The 20749-nt window shown below is 47.6% G+C and overlaps 1 protein-coding gene across 6 annotated transcripts in view; it reads right to left on the bottom strand.

Moving 5' to 3' along the window:
* The window catches only part of LOC135906786 (ras-related protein ORAB-1-like), a 170622-nt gene that overhangs the window by 64875 nt on the left and 84998 nt on the right, over positions 1-20749 (bottom strand). The window contains exon 1 of one of the 6 annotated variants that reach the window (XM_065438377.1): positions 16087-16257. The exons of 2 other annotated variants lie outside the window; for them this stretch is intronic. In XM_065438377.1, coding sequence (XP_065294449.1) covers positions 16087-16100 — 14 coding nt within the window. In that variant the 5' untranslated portion in view covers positions 16101-16257. Of the gene's footprint in view, positions 1-16086; positions 16293-20749 lie in introns of those variants that run through there. 3 more of the 6 variants (XM_070522242.1, XM_070522241.1, XM_070522244.1) reach the window with 3 other exon arrangements.

Raw genomic sequence — 20749 nt, forward strand, 5'->3', positions numbered from 1 at the left:
GCCAAAGAGCGCCAAGACAGTGTTAGTGATTTCGCGGTGGAATGATGAGTGCTGTGACGAAGATGTGACTTGGCTGTAAAGTGGCCTAAAGATAGTCGCTGTAAAGTGCGTAAAATCTACGTGCTATAAAATTATGGCGATGACTAATGACGAATACTATGAACATTAAAATCCATCGTAGAAGAATGATGCAAAATATAAAATATATAAGATGGTAAAATTACTTGGAGCTTTGCTGCCTCGCCAGAGCCCTTGAAACACAAGGGCCTAGAGGCATGTGCTATACCAGAGAGCTATCACAGCGGCATCCTCTGAAGAGAGGACCCGCTACGAACATGTGGGACTAAAAACATGTAGTACAACACCTTTCAGGAAACTTAGGACTGTGCTGGTGTCAAAGAGTGGTTCTGGACCATGTAACATAATAGGATGAAGGGGGATGTGCTGCCGGTATGCTAGGGAAAAATGTTTCCTTCTCTCAGATTCGGCTGCCCGACACTCCAGGAGGACGTGGAGGACGGTCAGCCTCTCCCCGCATCTATTGCAGGTTGGAGGCTCATTTTCAGTGAGTAAAAAGTTATGTGTACCAAATGTGTGTCCTATTCTGAGGCGACAGAATAGGACATCTGTTCGCCGTGATTTTGTTACGGAGCGCCAAGAACCTAACTGTGGCTTTATCACGTGCAGTTTGTTATTTACTTCTGCGTCCCACTCACGTTGCCAATGGTTTCACAGTTTCCTTCTTAAAAAAGGCGTCAGGTCTGTAACAGGGACCGAAGCAGTAGGATTAACTGTATGCAATGAAATTGATGTGGCCATCTGGTCTGCTAGAAAGTTACCCTCGATGCCCCTATGTCCAGGCACCCAGAATATAATGACATGCTGGTTAGACATATACGCTCTACAGAGATTGGAATAGAGCTCAGTAATTACGGGGTTTCTGTGTTTACAGTGTGACTTCAAGGCTTTTACGACGCTTAAGGAGTCTGTAAATAAAAATGTTTTTTGAATATTTGATTTTCTGATATGTTTCACAGCCGACAATAGTGCATGGGCCTCAGCCGTAAATATACTTGTTTCAGGGTGCAGTACACCGGATTCCGAGAAGGATGGACGAATGGCTGCGTAGGACGCCCCGGCATGCGACTTAGAAGCGTCTGTGTAAAACTCTGTGCATGAGTACTTGTACTGGAGCTCCAAGAAATGCATTTTGATATGTGTGTCTGGCACATGTTTAGTGACCTCTACAAAGGATGTGTCACACGCTATCAGTTGCCACTCCCAAGGTGGTACTAGCTTAGCTGGAGGCAATAGGCGTTGTTCGAGAACTGGGACATCCATTTCCATGCTAAGTACTCGTGCACGCAGTGAGAAAGGAAGTCTCATAGAGGGTCTATTATGAAGAAGTGTTTCACACGTCAAGTCATTAACGGTTGTGAAGCACGGATGTTCCTTATTAGAGCGAACCTTGAGAAAATACGTTAAGCTGATGTTAGCTCTCTGAACATGGAGTGGTCACTCATCTGACTCTACATATAGACTTTCAACAGGGCTTGTCCTAAATGCGCCAGTGGCCAGACGGATACCCAGACGGGGTCTAACATCTTAGTCACGCTCATTGGGGCAGAGTGATATACTACGGCACCATAATCAAACCGTGATCGAACTAGGCTCTTGTAAATATTCAATAAACACTGTCTGTCGCTACCACACGTTGTGTGGGATAGAATTTTAAGTAAGTTCATTGTTCTAAGACATTTTTCTTTAAGATGTTTTATGTGAGGAATGAAAGTAAGCCTGGAGTCGAGTATAACACCAAGAAATTTGTGATCTTTGTTTACAGGAATTTTTTGTCCGCCCAGTTCTACGCAAGGATCTGGGACCAGGCCTCTCTTTCTTTTGAAGAGAACACAAGAACTTTTGTGAGGGTTGACCTTAAATCCGTTTCGGTCTGCCCATTTGGACACTTTGTTTAAGCCCTGCTGTATCTGTCTTTCGCATACTGTGAGGTTGCAGGATTTGAAGCCTATTTGTATATCGTCTACGTATACGGAATAAAAAATGGCAGGTCGCAGTGAAGCACGTAGTGTGTTCATCTTAACGATAAAGAGAGTGCAGCTGAGCACGCCTCCCTAGCGGTACACCAGTTTCCTGCGTAAAGGGACGTGACAGTGCATTACCGACTTTTATACGGAAGGTATGATTGGACAAATAGCTTTCAATTATTTCCAACATATTTCCACCCATGCCCATTCCCGACAAGTCTCGCAAGATCCCGTAACACCATGTTGTATCATATGCCTTCTCCATATCGAGGAATATCGAGAGGAAATACTGTTTGTGTACAAAGGCATCGCGGATATGTCCTTCAATGCGCACAAGATGATCTGTTGTTGACCGCCCTTGTCTGAAGCCACACAGATAGGGATCGAGTATATTGTTGAATTCAAGAAAGTGTATGAGTCTGTGATTAATCATTTTTTCAAAGAGCTTACATAGACAATTCGTAAGAGCTATCGTACGATAACTTGCTGCCGAGGAGGGGTCTTTTTCTTGCTTCAGGACAGAAACCACAATCGCCTCTTTCCATGTAGATGGGAGGTATCCCGCAGCCCAAATAGTGTTGTAAAGTGTGAGTAGTGTAACTTGTGTGTCAGTATGTAAGTTTCTGATCATATCATACATGACTCTGTCCGGTCCCGGTGCAGTGCTTTTGCATGTGTTCAAGGCAGCTCTCAACTCGGCAATACTGAAAGGCCGGTTATAGGGTTCATTCTGCCTGGCTTTTCTAATTACTGGCTTACATTATTCTATTTGTTTATATTTGAGATATGACTGAGAATAATGGGTTGAGCTCGACACGCTCTCAAAGTGCTCCCCAAGTGAGTCTGCCTGATCTTGCAGGGTATCGCCCTGTGTGTTTACCAGAGTGAGTGAATATGTTTGGCGCCCTCTAATCCTATTAACCCTGTTCCAGGCTTTGGCCTCGTCTCTAAACGAGTTAATACTCCATAAAAACTTGTCTCAACTTTCTCTTCTAGCCTGTCGGCGGGTTCGCCTGCCTTGGGACTTTATTTTTTAAAGTTGACAAGATTCTCAGCAGTGGGAGAAGCACGCAGCAACCCCCACACCTTGTTCTGATTCTTACGAGCGATCCTACATTCGCCGTTCCACCACGGGACATGCCGTTTGCATGCCGAGCCACTTACTTCACGTATGCATTTAGATGCGGCATCTATTATGAAGGCTGTGAAGTACTCCACAGCAGCATCGATTTCTAAAGAAGACATGTCATCCCATGATATACTAGGGAAGTTTCGGAATTTCTCCCAGTCTGCTGTGTCAATCTTCCACCTAGGAGCCTGTGGTGGATATTCGTTTTCTTTAAGTGTTCTTAATAGTATGGGGAAGTGGTCGCTTCCATAAGGATTGTTCGTAACTTCCCATTCGAGTTCAGGCAGTGTGGACGGGGAAACTATGCTCAGATCAACTGAAGAAAAGGTATTGTTTGCAAGACAGTAATAAGTGGGTTTCTTCTTATTCAGAAGGCACGCACCAGAAGAAAAAAGGAACTGTTCAACAAGGCGACCTCACGCACCTATACGAGTCGCCCCACAGGGAGCTGTGCGCATTGAAATCGCCAAGAACAACATAAGGTTCTGGCAATTGATCTATAAAGGATTGGAATTCATGTTTCGTTAATTTGTAGTGTGTTGGTACGTAAAGCGAGCAAATGGTGACGAGTTTATTTAGAAGAACAACTCGAACCGCCACTGCTTCAAGGGGCGCTTGTAGCTGTAAACGCTGACAGGAAATACTTTTATGAATAAAAATGGCAACACCATCTGATGATACGACAGCGTCATTGCGATCTTTGCGGAACTTGACATACGGTCGGAGAAAGTTTGTGTGTTGTGGTTTCAAGTGTGTTTCTCGTAGACACAGCACTTTTGGATTGTGTTTTTGGATAAGCTCTTGCAAGTCATCAAGGTTCCTAAGAAGACCTCTAACGTTCCATTGAATTATTTGTGTATCCATATTGAAAGTAAATAAGTGCTGTGTGTATGGAAATGGAGATGATGCCTTAGGTTACAGAGCTCTTTCGAGGCCCTGTAACGGGGGTTCTGCCCTTTCAGGAGCGTTCGAGGGAGCCTCGCCGCTCCTTAGGTGTTTGGTGCGCCTTGAGGACAGGTGTAGTGTCCATTGCCTCTTGTGAGGCGCCGGACACGTGCTCTTGTGAGCCAGAAGTTACCAGGGAAGGTCCCGCCTTGGAGGGCAAGACCCCTGCGCCCACCAGCCCGGGGGTTGATGGGGCTCCCTGGGGGATTTGGCTCCGCCGGCCATTGCCAGCATTGGAAGGGACCTGGGAGGTTGAGGCAGCCTCGGGTGCGCCCACCTTCGGGGTCGATGGTCGCTTCTCCTCGGTTGACGGAGCAGCGCTAGCGGCAACCTCCGCGGGGGCAGATGGCGTAACTGCCGACTCACTGCTTGTGGGTCGGACAGCCGCCGAAGGCCATTGTGACGCTGCCCCCTGACGCGCCACATCGGCAAAGGTTTTCTTTGGCAGGTAGGATACCCGCCTGCGTGCCTCTTTAAAACTTATGTTTTCCTTTACTTTAACGGTTACGATTTCCTTTTCTCTTTTCCAAGACGGGCACGACCGCGAGTATGCGGCATGCTCACCATCACAATTAACACAATGTGGAGTGTTCTGGCACGTTTCGGAGGAATGTTCATTGTCACTGCACTTGGCACAAGTCAGCCGGCCTCGACAGTTCTGTGAACTGTGGCCGGAACGTTGGCATTTAAAGCATCTGAGAGGATTGGGAACGTATGGCCGAACACGAAGTTTGATATAACCGGCCTCGATGGACTCGGGAAGGACGATTGAGCCGAAGGTGAGTATCAGGTGTTTCGTCTTGATCTCTTTTCCATCTCGCCTCATCTTAATTTGTTTAACATTGATAACATTCTGGTCACTGAAGCCCTTCAAGAGTTCAGCCTCAGTGAGCTCCATCAAGTCATAGTCAGAGAAAACACCACGGGTGGTGTTCATGATGCGGTGCGGGGTTATAATTATTTGGGTTTCCCCAAATGACACTAGTTTTGACAATTTTTCATATTGTTTTTGATGGCGGAGCTCCAAGAGGAGATCACCGCTTGCCATCCTCGACGCCTTATAACCAAGACCAAAGACTTCAGCCAATGACTTGGAAACAAGGAAGGGTGAGATTGTTCATACTGATTGTTCGTACTGGTATAACTGGTTTTGCAGAATGAACCACATGGAAACGCGGGAAGGATTCTTTTTGGCAGCCAAAAAACTGGAAGACTTCATCGGTGCGCCCTCTTTTCTGAGGGCGATCAGGTAGTGGAGGGAAGGAAGTAGCCATGTGTGGACGCGTAGTTTTCGGCAGCAACGCTAGCCACCCACCATGGAGTCCAACAAGGGGACGCTGCAGGGCCGGAAAAACAGGGCCTGCAAACGCCAGCTGTACGTTGCCACTATAACCAAATATGACATAACCAAGGTTGGTTACTCACACAAGGTTAACCCTTGCTGCCAGGAAGGTCGGAAGTAATCAAGAAATGAGAAGGAGACAGGAAAGGTGGAAAGTAAGGAAAAGACGAAGGTTGTAGGGATTGTAGGGAAAGAGAGACAGGAAAAGGCAACTAGTGATTTCCCCCGGGTGGGTCAGTCCGGGGGTGCCGTCTATGTGAAGCAGAGGCCAACAAGGTGTGTTGCCTCCGCCGGGGGGCCTTAAAGGTCCAGACACCCAGCATCGGCGCAACCTCCAGGATCCCCCTTTCCCCAGACACGCCTAAGCCGCGCACGGCTACACGCGGGAGGGTCCCACCCTCGTGTGCTCGGGTACGCGGTGTCGCAACGCACCAAACGCCTGCTGACGCAGACGACCCTGCGGGGTGTTCATAGTTCGGTGTGCGCTCACAGAAAGAGGGATGTTACCAAAGGCTACGAGGTTGCGAGTCTGTTGTGATGTTCCTTGTCCTTTAGTTCGAGGAGCAAATCCCCAGTTGCCATCTTTGTTACCGTATAACCAGTTCCAATGGTCTCTTTTAGGAATTTGGCCACAAAGAATGTTGAAATTGCTCTTGCTTTAGTCCATAATTATTCACAGTAAAGGACGTGGAATTTCAAGAAAGTTTCTTTGTTTTCGGGCACCAATAGCGAGGTTGCGTCGGTGCGTACCCTTTTCGGGGCAGGATCGGTTGAAAAAGGGTTTGAGGATCCCACAGAAAACAGTGATTTGTTCGGCAACGGCGTCCGCCACCCACCAGGGAGCCCAACAAGGGGACGTGGCGGAACATGTGAACAAGGTGCACAGCGCCAGCAGTATTCCGTTACTATAACCCAATATGGTATACCCAAGGTAGGGCAGCCACGCCAGGTTAACCCTTGCCGCCAGGAAAAATTGAAGTGAATGGAAAAGATGAGAGGACAGGAAAGATTAAGAGAAAGACGAAGGTGAGGGTAGAGAGAGACAGGAAAAGGCGACTGCCAATTTCCCCCAGGTGGGTCAGACTGGAGGTGCCGTCTTTGTGAAGCAAGGGCCAAAGAGGTTTGTTGCCTAGCTGGGGGGCCTTAAAGGTCTGAACACCCGGCATCGGCTCAACCCCCAGGATCCCCCTTTCACCAGACACGTCTAAGCCACGCACGGCTACACGCGGGACGGTCCAACCCTCGTGTGCTCGGGTACGTGGTGTCGCAACACACGTAACGCCTGCTGACGCAGACGCCCCAGCAGGGCGAAAACAGGATAGGCGTCATTCTTGCAATGGCTGAGATGAGTGCAACGCCTCAGCGATGCGGCTGTACGCGGCTCACCACCCAGACCGAGTTCAGATTTCCAACTAAGTCAACACTCATAAGCGTATTCCGGCGCTTTCACACAACAGCCCCTGTCCACCATCACAAACATACCGATAAGATTATTGTCGATGAAGCTATCGAAAGTGACGTTCTCGCGTACGTTACGTTGATCCCACAAATCAGTATCCCACAAGTTGCCCATGAGCGCAGACGCAGCTTCGCAACAGTCGCAAATGTGCCAAAGAAGCGTAGGTTCTATCCGTTCAGGACAACCTGAATGGCAAGAAGTACACGAAAGAAATGCTAAGCATGGAGTCAACAAGTTTGTATCCAATCTTCTCCTGAATGACATGCGCCAAGTATGGTTCCAGCATAACGGAGCACCACCACGTTTATCCACCTTTGCAAAGAGCTTGTTGGACTGTCATTTTCCACGACCATGGATTCGGCGCGGAGAAGAGATGTTTTGGCCGCCGAAATCCCCTGACCTTTCTCCGCTCGACTTTTTTCTTCAGGAGGCTACGTTAAATATCGAGTTTAGGCAACAAGGACCATTGACATTAATGATATGAATAACAGCATAATAGCTGCCATTGCGATCATCGGCCCAGAAGTACCGGGCAAAGTTATCGAGTCAATGGGAGAGCTGTTTATGCTTCGCGTTGCTGTGGAAGGAAAGGATTTTGAACATTTTTAAAACATTGATTTCTTCATGGGCGTCGTATTTCCATGAAAAGGGAGATTTGTGCATGCGCACACCGACTTTAAAATATCAGAACGAAATATTCGTTACCACGGCTAAATCTGTTTTTGTTATAGTTGATGGTACTTTAAGTAAAAATTACAATATTTAATAATTGGCAGACTCACATATGGGGCAGAAACCTGGAGGCTTACGAAAAGGGTTCTGCTGAAATTGAGGACGACGCAACGAGCTATGGAAAGAAGAATGATCGGTGTACGCTAAGGGATAAGAAAAGAGCAGATTGGGTGAGGTAACAAACGCGGGTAAATGACATCTTAGTTGAAATAAAGAAAAAGAAATGGACATGGGCCGGACATGTAATGAGGAGGGGAGATAACCGATGGTCATTAAGGGTTACGGACTGGATTCCAAGGGCAGGGAAGCGTAGCAGGGGGCGGGAGAAAGTTAGGTGGGCGGATGACAATAAGACATTTGCAGGGACAACATGGCCACAATTAGTACATGACCGGGGTAGTTGGAGAAGTATGGGAGAGGCCTTTGCCCTGCAGTGGGCGTAACTAGGCTGATGATGATGATGATGAGTCACATTATTTGCGCCACCCATGCAGAGACAAGGGTGGCTCATCTATCATCACTGCGCAGGCGCAATGCCATCCGGCTTCTCCGTTCCTGCCATTATCTCGGCATGACAGATACCGCTACAGATATCGTTACAGGCTGCGCGGTTGCCTGTTTCAAGTTAACTTTACCTATACGTCCGCCCCGTTTTCAGACCAAACGCCCCACGCAACAGCCGCCTACCATCAGGAAGGAACTTTGCGCCGATGGTCATTGTCTTGCATGCTTAACTATGCGAACGGAAATTGAAATTTGCAGCCAGATATCTTGGAACACGGGCGTGCTAGATGAATTCTGCCACGTGGATCTATGTATAGAATCCCGACTACCTCTAACTTTTCAATACAAACATGCCCGCTTACTGCAGTCGCAAAAAACTCAATTGTTCCGTTTTAGTTAATTGGCCGGCAGACAGCGACAATTATCATGTCGCATTGTGTTCTCCTGGACACATAACTTTTCTGCATAGGTGAACTTAACGTACCTCCCAGCGTCTAAATTTAAGAAACCTGTAAAACCTAATTTTGATGCCTCTGTACGAGCACGAACTGAGCGTTAAGAAAACTCGTTGTACTGTTCTATAATGCGCTAGGGCTTATATATAAATGCCTATTTTCAACATCAGCGTCTATAAAACAATGCTTCACCCCCAGTTTCACTTTCGAATGCAGTTTCAGATGCGCATGTTACGTTGTAATATTGACTGCTGTGAACTCGACCTGGTCCAACCACAATACCCGGGCCCGGTTTACGTTATTGTCCTTGTGGTCATATAGCGGTCTGGCAATCTGCTCTGCATTTCTCAGTCATGCCGCACAGAAAGACAACCAATAGTGCGTTGATTCAGCAGTGAACCCTTGACTCGACGGGCTACGCTTCAGATGGAGAGAGCGTGTTTGCTAACTGAGCGACTGAAATTAAAATACAGCGCTGAAACTATTCCTACAGAAGTATTGCAACCTCAGCGTGCCGTCTGAGTCAACACAACAGAAGAACTATCACCAGTATGAATATGAAGAACCATTAGAAAGTATCAAAGAGCCTGGCGACTATTGCATTTTGGTTTCCGTTAATGAGACGACGGACGTGAAGTGGCGCTTTGTCGCTCACCTTCTAGCTCGGAACCTTGCAGCAGACTAAAAGACAAGGCCTATTCTACTGTGCTCGAAGACTTCGGAGAGAACAAACGGAGAGTCTATAGCGTATTTTGTAACCAGTCCCTGAAAGTACTGTGTCATACAGAAGCCGAAGACGCAGAGGTTTTGTTACTCTACACAGGCGTCGCAGCCTACATGCACAAGGCTGATCATCTGCTGCCGACCATCTACCCACAGGTGGTCCCACATGCCTAGCACATGCGCTTTGCTAGGCATGCGGTATGCACGTAACAAGCCTTTGTAAAGAACTGAGGGAGCACTTCAAGGAGGTTAACGAGCTTACTGCTTCAATCAAGACCCGGGATGGATGGATGGATGGAAGGTAGGAGCGTCCTCTTTGAAACGGGGCGATGGCAGTTGCCACCATGCTCAGATTTTTATTTTGCCTTTTATTTTTATCTGTGTTGTGTGTTATTGAATCTCTCGATTTTCTTTAAATACGTCTTCCTACCCTTTTAACCTTATGTCACCTCTCTGCTTTTGAGCCACCAATCCTCCAATCACCTTTTGCTAATATCCACCGCACATTTATTTACATGACTATCATTATCTCTGAACCCTAGCGGCTCAGGAAGGGTGACTGTGGCCCCCTCGACATCGGGATTGATACCATCACATTTTAGTATGAGGTGTTCCATCGTTTCTACATATTTACCACACACAGTACATGTGTCTTCTTCTTCGTTAAATTTCTTTTTATAGTTCCGCGTTCTAAGACATCCTGATCTAGCTTCAAAGAGTAGGGCACTGCCTCTTGAGTTATCATAAAACGCTTCCTTCCTGATCTGCTGTTTCCAGTACCGACATAGTTCTACACTATGCTTCTTTTCCATTGAATTTATCCAATTTTTACCTTCCGCATTTTTAACCTGTCGTTTCATGCTATGTCCTTTTTCGTCCTCGTGTCTGGCATACTTACTGGTTAGCTTCCTAGTTCTTTTCCGCCATTGTGAGTCAACGCTCTTTCTGTATAGGTATTTACACAGCTTAGCTGCCCACCTGTTATCATCCAATTGCCTCAGACGTTTTTCGTATAGGATTTTACTCTGAACTTCCCGTGCTTCGAATGATGCCCAGCCCATATCTCCCTGTACTGCTTCGTTTGTGGTTTTCCCGTGGGCACCTAGTGCTAACCTTCCCACAGCTCTCTGATTTACTTCTAGTCTCGACTGAACCACTGCCCTTAAACACAGGACCGCATTCCCGAAAGTAAGCCCTGGCACCATTACTCCCTTCCAAATGCCTCTCAGTACCTCATACCTGTTGTAACCCCATAATGCCTTATGTTTCATTATCCCGGCATCTCTTCGCCCTTTTGCTATTAGAGACTGTTCGTGCTTTTCCGTGTACATCTGCCCTTTGTTTATACATACCCCGAGATACTTGTATTCGGCCACTCGGGGTATTTCGTGGCCTTGTATTGTAAGCTCCTGATCAGTTGTATCGTTGAAAAACATCCCACCGGACTTAGCTGCACTAAAACTGAAACCTAAACTGTCTCCTTCGTCCCCACAGTAATTAACCAGAGTTTGCAAATCTTCCTGGCTATCTGCTAACAGTACAATATCGTCCGCATACATTAAACCCGGTAGCCGTTGCTCAACAACCTTTTCGCCTAATCTGTACGACAGATTATACCCTCGATTGCTTCGTCGTAACCTTCTTTCCATGCTTATCATATAAAGCATGAACAGCAGCGGTGATAGAGGACATCCTTGCCTTAATCCTTTGTGAACCTCGACAGTTGTCGTACTCTTGATTCCTTCCCATTTTATTTCAGTATTATTTTCTCGATATAGTTCCTGTAGAAAATCAATTACCTCATTACCGATACCTTCAGCTTTTAATATGTTCCACAGGAGTTCCCTGTTCACATTGTCGTATGCACCACTTATGTCCAGAAAGGCTAAATACAGAGGTCTATTTTCCGCCTTAGCTATTTCTATGCACTAAGTAAGCACGAACAGGCTATCATCTAAGCGCCTACCACTTATGAACCCGTTCTGAAGTTCTCCAAGTATTCTATTACTTTCTACCCATGACTGCATTTTTAATTTCACCGCCTGCATCACCAGCCTATATATAACTGATGTTATCGTAATTGGTCGGAAAGATTTTATGTTCTTATCACCTTTCCCTTTATAAATCAAATTCATTTTACTCTGTTTCCAGCTGTGCGGAATTCGCTTATTTGTTATGACTGCCTCCAATGCTTTTATCAGCGTTTCCTTGCTTCTTGGGCCAAGTTCATTAATTAACTTGATTGGAATTTCGCCTAACCCCGTGGACGTGCATTTTGTAACATTTGCTTCCGCCTTTTTCCAGTTATAATTGGTCAATTCTAAGCTGTTTTCTATTATGCTATTCTGTGTTGCTCCCTCACTTGGGGCGATTAGCCTATCGTCTTTCCTAAATGACTATAACTGAACCAATGTAGTTCACAGCGACATCTCCCTCTAAACAATTTCCTTCGGCATCGTGAATCTGTTCCTCTTTTCTGTGATTAGCTTTACCCAGCCAGCTTATATGGTTCCAGAATTTTCTTGACCCCCCTTTAGCCAGCCAGCGATCAGAGGACTGCTTTATTTTAGCTTGGACGAGGACCTGCACTTGTTGTTTCTTTTGTCGATAATATTCCCATGTTTGGCCTATTTCCTCTTCAGATAACTGCACCCTCTTTGCTTCTCTGTGTTCCCGAGATGCCCACCGTCGTTGTTCGATGGCCTCTCTAATTTCCTTATTCCACCAACTTCGTGGCATCCCCTTTCCTCTCCAGCGGTTTACTCCTTTTACCTCTTCTATTTTTGTACTAATGAGTAGTTCTAACTGATTATAATCCCACCTTTCCATGGGATGTTTGTTGATTGCTGCCTCTATGCCAGCCGCTATTTGCGCTATTTGCGCGTCATTGAATTTTGCGCACTCTTTTTGGCTTCCCTGCATTTCTCTTTTCAGTAGGGCTCCCAACTGTAGACTAATACGGTTATGATCACTTCCGAGGCTGTACTTCCCCTCTTCGTTTATTTCCATTATTGCTAGCTTGCTATACAATCCCTGCGACATTAAGCAGTAGTCAATGGTCGTTTGTCTGTTACGGGACTCCCACGTGATTTGTCCCTCACACTTAGTTTATTTACTATAACTAGGTTGTGTCGTTCACAGAAGTCTAGCATCAACTTCCCATTACAATCTGGGTATCCATCCAGATCCTCGATGTGGCCATTCATGTCACCTAGCAGACAAATATCGGCACCTTCTCCAAACTGCCTTATATAGTCATCGAGACACTTCACTAGATCTTTGTTTTCTTGCCTGTATTTGTCCCCTGTCCCTAAATAAACTACTCCTAGCCATGCCTTTTTACTGGCAATTGTACCTGATACCCAGACATGTTCTTTGCAAGTTAACTTTATTCTTTGCCAATTTGTTCCTTGGTGTATGAGCATACCTACTCCTCCTCCCTTCCTCTCCGTTGTTGTTCTATTGCTCCCTTCCGAGACGTAGCCTTCAATAAGCGGTGGGTCTTCTAGATCCCTGAGGGGTGATTCGCATAGCGCGTATACATATACTTCTTCGTCCTTTAACTGCTGTTCTATTTCTAACCACCTCGCTCTCTTTCTACCGCCTTGCATGTTTATGTACCTGATCCTGGTGTTAAATTTATTTGTAGTTTTCTTCCTGGACCTCCTAGTGGCCATTTTATTGGCGTCAGCCTCTATTGTTGCACTTTCTACACTGTATCTACCTACCCCTACGCCCTGAGGCGCAGTGGACCCCCTAAAAAAGCTACTGCCCGACCTGCCAGGCGCCAGCCGATCTCGGCTCCTAGCCTTCCATTAAAGTGGATGCCATCTCGTGTAAAGCCTCCGCCAAAGCCTGCTCTATGCACTTCTCTGTTTATGTGTGCCACTTCAAATCCTTTCTCCTGGCTTAGCTTTCTTATTTCACAATTTACAGCCACAACGCCCTTGGCAATTGCTCCGTTCCTTCCTTGCACCTCCGGCACTGTGCATACCACGATCTGGACTTGCTGTGCTATCGCCCTTAAATCGTCAACTCCCTCCGCTAATCTTTCCACTACTTTTGCAGCTTCACCATTCAACACATCATTTAGCCCCTCGCTACCACTACCAAATTGCGCTCTGCAACATTCTCAGAAAGCTCGCTTCTTGTTTCTCTCAGTACTGCGTCCATTGTCCTGCCTGGGAACGTCCCGACTGCTACCCGCTTATCACCCTTTGCACGTTCCATTATAGCTCTTTTGCACCTCCTCATATTTGAATCACCACCGATAAGTACTAGGGCATTCTTTCACTCCCTCCTAACTTCCAGGTTGTGCTTATCATTGACCATGAGCTCATTCCTTGGGGATGGCTTGTTCCCCTCCTCTGCTCGCGCTCGCTGGCGCCCCTGTGGCTGCAGCGTCGCCTCCCGCGGGGCGTGTTGCGCTGCTTCGCTATAACTACGCCGATTCACCGGCGGCGAGCTGACTACCGCTTGCTCTGCCACCCTGCCCCCGACTTCGCATGTAGGGTCTACCCTACTTTCTGTGCTTTTGCCTCCAGGTTGGTGTCCCGACCCATCATTCTCCGCTGCGCGCGTCTCAAGCGCATCGAGGCGCCTATGCAGTTCTGCTCTCCTTTCCTTCTCTTCTCCAAGCTTGGCCACGGTTCTTACTAACTGCACGGCCTGCACCGCTTCCACCTTGACCAACTCGGCGACTTTCGCCTGCAAAGCTAACCGCCTCTCCCGCTCCTCCCTCAGGTCTGCTTTCAGCTCCTCGAACTTGGCTGTCCAATTTCCTTCCAGTTTTTGGACTGCTTCCCTGACCCCTTCGCACAGCCTGCACGTAAAGCTACACTCCTCCGCGTCTGCTAACCTCTGGAAACTGGTCTCGTCGAGGGAGCACCAGCGCAAGCACTCGTCGCACTGCACTTGCTCCGCGTCCCCCGCGGCCTTCCCTTTCTTTGGTTTCATCGCTAGGCCTACGTCCTTAGGCTCAACGAGCGCGTCCGCCAAATCATTTCGAAGAGCTAGCTGAGATAGTTAAATAGGCCTATCAAATAGGTCCCGCGTAGCACCTAGGCCCAACGAGGGAAACCGCCAGACCTAAACAAAGCCGGTACGTTTACCACGCTTACCACGAATTCAAAATTTGCGCTCCTGCTCCATGCAAAATAAAACACTTCAATAACATCAGCTAATAAGAAGAAAAAAGTGTACTTAGCTACGAACGAAGTCGCTGAAGCCTCGACACAGGAGCGTCCGCACGCCCAATTTCTATTTAAATGCAAAAAAAAACCAGCAAATAAAAACCGAAGCAAGCTCAAAGCATGCACAAAAACTTATGATTTCGTCGTCGCCACGGAGCCCCGAAAAGCACGTCCATCCGCCCTGCTGTACAGCCCCGAAAAGGCGTATCCTGTAGGCGCCCTCTGGAGCGGGCTCGCACAAGGCGGTGTTGCCGGACGTACCCCTTTCGCCAGAGCCCATCATCACAAGATGGGAAATATAGCTAGAAGCCGTTGAGTGTTATAACTGCAGCTTGCCTGAAGGGATGGCTGTAATCAACGCCTTTTCAGGTGACAGAGTGATTCACTCAGGAAGGCTCAAGCTCTCGAAGGCTAGGCTCAAGGTTCGAGGAAGATAGCCTCCAAGAAGACCTCACATGTTCGTGCGCCAACTTCACTTTCCTCGCAAACACTATAAAAAAAACTTAAAAGTCCGGGTGAAACTCTAGGAGGACGCACAGTCTGGACGCACAGCAACGAATCACCGCCGTTTCTAAGGGGGCAGTAGACGAAAAAGTAGGTGTGAAGTTATAATCAGTCTTGGACAATAACCAAGGATTTGCTGTCCTCAAAGATTTATCGGGAGTGTTCGCCGGTGAGCACTCTAGAATCCCGGTGTTGGTTAAGCTATGAAATGTTCCCAAGTACAACTACGCTCCAGTAACATCTACCGACGTCCAGCGTGCTTTCTCGGCGTACATGCTTGTTCTCACTGAAAGAGGCATAACTTTGAATCCAAGGACCAGGAGATGGCGCTGGTTTTATATTGTTTCCACAATTTTCACCGTTATTCTTAGATTATGCTCGGCGTTCTGTACAAGCAGATTTTTGCATGTATCTGCATTTTTATCCTCGTTTTCAGAAGCATACTCGACTTCAAGTCTATTTTCAACGCAGCGTTTTAACATCCCACATGCCTCCGTAAGGGACTGAACTCAGTGGGAATCGTGTGACTATACAGATATCACTCGTGTCACTATACAGATTGTCAAATTTTGGCAGTAGAGGTGTGTGTGTGTTTGTGTTTGTGTGTGTGTGTGTGTGTGTGTGTGTGTGTGCGTGCGTGTGTGCGCACACGCTCGCTCGTCATTGCAACGGGCACTATGGGCATTCGTGTCAATCGCATAGCCTATAGCGCGAATAGACTCTCACAATAAATGTGCCTTCCACGACAAGGGCCTGGAACTAAAGCCACAAAAATCGTTTGACGTTACTGATTGTGGTCAATAACTACCATCGATAGCGGTCTACGCTACAATTGTTGGTCTACGGGTACGAAATTTTCTCACAACTATGTCCTTGTCTCCTCCGTCACTTCGCGTTCCCTGGCGCCCTTATCAATCCATGAAAAACCAACTACCCCAGAAATACGTTTTGAAAGCATTTCTAAGTTTCGCAGGAAAGGCTCGGATGCCGACTCTCGTCGATGCCCCGAAGGTACTTTAGCCATTTCTCGAACAATAATGAATGACGTTAACTTACTATTCTTCGTCCATCGTAGAAAGCAAGCAGTCCCGTCGGCGCTATGTCGGTGGCGATATGCGTTTTCTTGAAGTTACGTGCATTGATCTGACGAAAGACTGAAAGAAAAGCCGGGAAGACTGCAATCCACCGGCGAGATAAGCGTGCCAAGGTGATTCTTACAAGAGTCGAAACGTGCCTCCGCCGTCCCGTGCGATGCAAGTTTCCGAGATAAAAAAATTGGAGGACGCTTAAGCTTCGCCTTCAACAGTGGAACGCGATACCGTTATCGCACCCCGTTCGCACCGCCTACTAAAACGCGCTACGCCAGCCAAACGTCGCGATCAGCACAGATAGCCGGGCCCCGACATGCCATGAAAGCGAAAGCGATCATGGGACGAGTGGCGCGCCACGTGTCGGGGCAGCGCCGTACATTGCGAGGAGGGGGTTTTCTGTTTTTGCCGCAAGATGGCTCTGCGTGTGCGCAGAGCGCAGAAGAAATTCAGTGGAAATGTACTTCGCTACTCGTGAAACTGCGACTTCTGTAAGTTACATGGTCATAATTACCGATATACACCGCAGTATAACTATCTAGTGCACGTTTCTAGAGGCAGCACTGCATTCACTACAGGCGATTTTGTCCAGTTTTGAAGGAACGAACTCGTGGCTGAGTGGTAGCGTCTCTGTCTCACACTCCGGAGACCCTGGTTCGATTCCCACCAGCCCATCTTGCAAGATGTTTTATTTTATTTATGAAGCGCCTTCTGGGATTTATCGCTCACGGCCAACGCCGCGGACGCCGACACTGACGCCGACGACACCGGGTTTTCTGCGACACGAGCTCCTTAACGCTGTCGCCTTAAAATAAGGGCGCTTCCAGTTACCGAGCTCCGAACTGGGCTGGAGTGCACACGGCAGGCATTGCCAGCATGGCGAAAGAAATTTCGACAAGAGCGGACACTCCCTTAGAGCCCAGCGGCCGAATTGACTGTAGCACACCAAGCGGATGTTAATGACTCCTTCCGGTTTCGGTTTTGGGCGCGCGCGTTTTGAACACCAGTTGGTACACGCCGCGCCGGCTCCGCTGCTCGGCGCGGCGTTCATTTTTTTTTTCGCTTCTGCTGAACCTCGCGTGGCCTTGGCGTGGAATCGTTTATTAAGTAGAAATGATTGCTACTGACCTTTACAAGACTGCGCCGAATCTGTCAGGTGCAATTTCATAAAGAAAACGAAAGACGTCTTTTCAAAAGAGGAAATGTTTATTTTGCTCTATATAAAAGCTCGTTCCGGGCTTCTTCTGCATTCATCGAAAGTTGTGGCCCCAGGTAAGCAGCAGTCGTTGCCGTACGATGCTCCACCGGATGCCATCAGCTGAGAGTAAATTACACGCATGTATCATTTCGGTATATTGACCTAACAGGAGTATTGCGTGTAGAGGCGAAACGTGCGTAAGTGGTGAATGAGCGGCATTACAGATAAATTCACTTTTACGCACATTTCGCAGCAAAGACTCCTCCCAAACAATGCCATAAAATCGGAACATCCGATTTTCAAGCACCCCTCCTTTTCCGGGCATTATTTCCTGCACTTTAAGTGCAGAAATACACGGATGACTGCGCGTTTCCAAAACAACTTGGCTTCAGTCGAGACGATGGTACGCCAAGTACACAAAGGTGGCTACAACACAGGCTCAGCCAGACCATGTTACATGCTCGCGAAATGCCTTCTAATCGCACTCAAGTCAGACTCGTGGGTGTAAAGCCTGTTTTCAGTCGCTCAGAATACATAAATGTCATGTTCTTGAGCTCCTCCGTGTTATCTTTTACGCGTCCTCCCGGCGCATGCAACACTCCCGTGTTATCACTCTAGGCAATCGCTCGACGCGTTTTCGAGATGCGCGAGTACCGAAATAAGGTATATGTTGTTGCAGGGCTATAAAATGCGTCACAAACTTGTCCCACTAAAATTCAGTACACGCAAAACTAACTCACTATGGCCGGCTTGCTTTTTTGCTAACAGCTTCACAACCCCAGGCGCGGCGAGCAAGCCTCAAGATATCCCCAAAAAGTTACCAAATAAACTACAATACTTTTTCAGGTCAGAGAATGCGTCACGAACTTCTACCAGTAAGAGTCAGTACACGCGAAACCGCGGCACACAGCTGAGCTACTTCTCGCTAACTGCGTCAATAAGCCGGGTGCGGCAACAGTGCTTCTAAACTACCCCGAATATAACGACGTTAGTTACAATAATGTTGGGGCCCACAGAATGCGCGAAAACTTGTCTGTCTTAGCGCTACGATGTAGTGCAGGCATGCACACGCGCAAATGCGTCACACGGCGGAGCCGGTTTTCGCTTACTGCGTCAATAAGCCGGGCGCGGCAAGCGTGTCCGAAAACTACCGAAATAAGTTACAGTAATGTTGGGGCTCATAGAAAGCGTCGAAAACCTCTCCCAGGACGAGTCATTACCTCAAATTAACTGCGCCAGGACGGCGGAGCTGTGTTTCGCTAACTGCGCCACTCGAACTAAGCCTAAATGTGCTTAATATACACCGCACACTGTCAAACACAATTTCTCACCTTGCCGTAGTCCAGTACTGCAGTGGTGCCGTGTCGAAATGCAGACGATACGCAAGAGAAGCATAGAGAAGGCCGGGAGCCCCCCAAAAATGGGCTATATCCAAAACAGACGGGTCGCCGTGCACGCGAGCTTCGCACGTACTACGACCGCCCTCGCTCACTCCTGCGGCTTGTCTGCCGCACGACGTATGTACGCGTGTCTGGCGTGCCGCTGGCTTGTTGCTAGGCAACGCACACAAAAGTTGCAAAATATAAGTTCATTTACACGCAAAACTTTTTCGCTTTTAGTGGGAAGGATTAAAAAAAATAAAGCGTTGTCTGGAAGTTTATTTCACATTCCTTTTTTCTGATGCTCGCGTCAACTAACGGATGTTGTTGAAACTAGGCGTGACGTGTTTCCTGTTGCCAGTTTTTGAAGATTGTCCCCTCTTGTTGAATTTCTTTCTCTATGGTAGGACCTCGTGGATTGGTTTTCGTAAAAACCGCAAGACGTACTAACCGGGAAAACGTACGATCCGAAGTAACGCGAAAATTCGGCATACTCTATTATTGTTGACATTTACGTAATGGGAAGCGTCGCGCTGAACGTTGCGGCACGAGGCGCGGGCGCGCGTTTTGCTTTCTTGTTGCGCGGTGTTTTAAGAAGGCTATCAGAAACCGAAACGAAATCGAGCTGGTGGGCTCCACCGGATGCTGCCGAAGTGCAACGCGATGCCTACATCGCGCCACCTGCAGCAGGGAACGGCGGCATGCTTGTATTATCGTCTGCTAAAAGCGTGTAGTTATGCTACCGATGGCACTACGCACCATGCGCTGTAAAACCGGTAGGTGAAGATGCTTATCGCATTAAGTTTGGCGGCGGCGGCTGTGAATGCGGCGTGCGACGACCCGGGCGGAGATTTGCCGGTACCGGGAATGAGAAACTGTGCGCCCCGTCGTTTTCACTGTTCTCGATAGCGCCCTGCTTACATGGGATCTAACGGTAGGAAAACGTAGACCCTGTTCGTAATTTTATCAAAAAGCGCTAAAGACGAAGGAACACATACGACAGGACTGTCGTTTGTTGCAAACGGTCATTAATTTACGCTCTGCGATCAGGTACATCATGCACGTATTATCATACACACAAACGATTGTAAATGAATCGGGTCATGCACACGTCTGTATGGTCGATAAGTTCGTGTGCCTAGATATCTCGAGAGAAACGTCACTTCTTTGGCTTGCAAAACCAAAGGCGGACAGCTGACGCTTTTGTCGCCTGCTTTCCTTATAAAATGTGCATCAAATATTTCGAATTTTCTTTCCAAATAGAAACTCACCACATAGAATTTGATGATATTTTCGCCTCAAATGCTAAACTAAGGCCATACCAACATTTAGATGACCAATAAATAGATTACCTTTCTCACCTGGAGACAAGCAATAGCCACTGATGCTTCACTGTCTGAAGAGAAGGCTGGTGTAGGCATTTTCTCCCCTCTCTGTTGGTCCTTTTCTATACGCCATCCAGATTACACGCCTATTTTCATAGCAGAATTATTGGCTATTGTTCTAGCGCTGCGCAAACTTCCCGCTAATCAGTCGTCAGCTGTCGTAATTAGATTCTCTATCGGTACGTGCGTCGACCACATAATATGGGAATGTCCGTACTCTCCCGGGGCAAAGCACAAAATAGGTGGTAGAGACGCCTGGGAGACCCTGCTGCGCAGCTCGGACTCTGAGGTCCAGCTCCGGCTCGTCCAACTGGCTGAAGAGGCTGCTGGGACCCAAGACCTCCCAGCCTGCATTTGAGGCGGCGGCACTCGCCCCCTGACCTGCGTGTCGGGGGATGGGTAGATCACCTTATCCGTTGGACAATAAAGTTTATTCTATCTATCCATGGCGACGAATACAGTTATCTTAAGTGTGTTTCAAAATTTAGTCCCTACAACTTCACACACAAAAAATTATTTGCTGTGGGTTCCTGGCCACCGCGGTTTATACTTAAGTGAAGTGGCAAATGTATTAGCCAGAACGTCTTTAAGTGGACCTTTGATTCCTTTTTTACTGGATACAGCTTACATTACTGCATCGTGATACCAGACATTTTATTTGCAGAGTGA

This window comes from Dermacentor albipictus, chromosome 7, assembly GCF_038994185.2.
Source record: "Dermacentor albipictus isolate Rhodes 1998 colony chromosome 7, USDA_Dalb.pri_finalv2, whole genome shotgun sequence".
NCBI lineage: Eukaryota > Metazoa > Arthropoda > Arachnida > Ixodida > Ixodidae > Dermacentor > Dermacentor albipictus.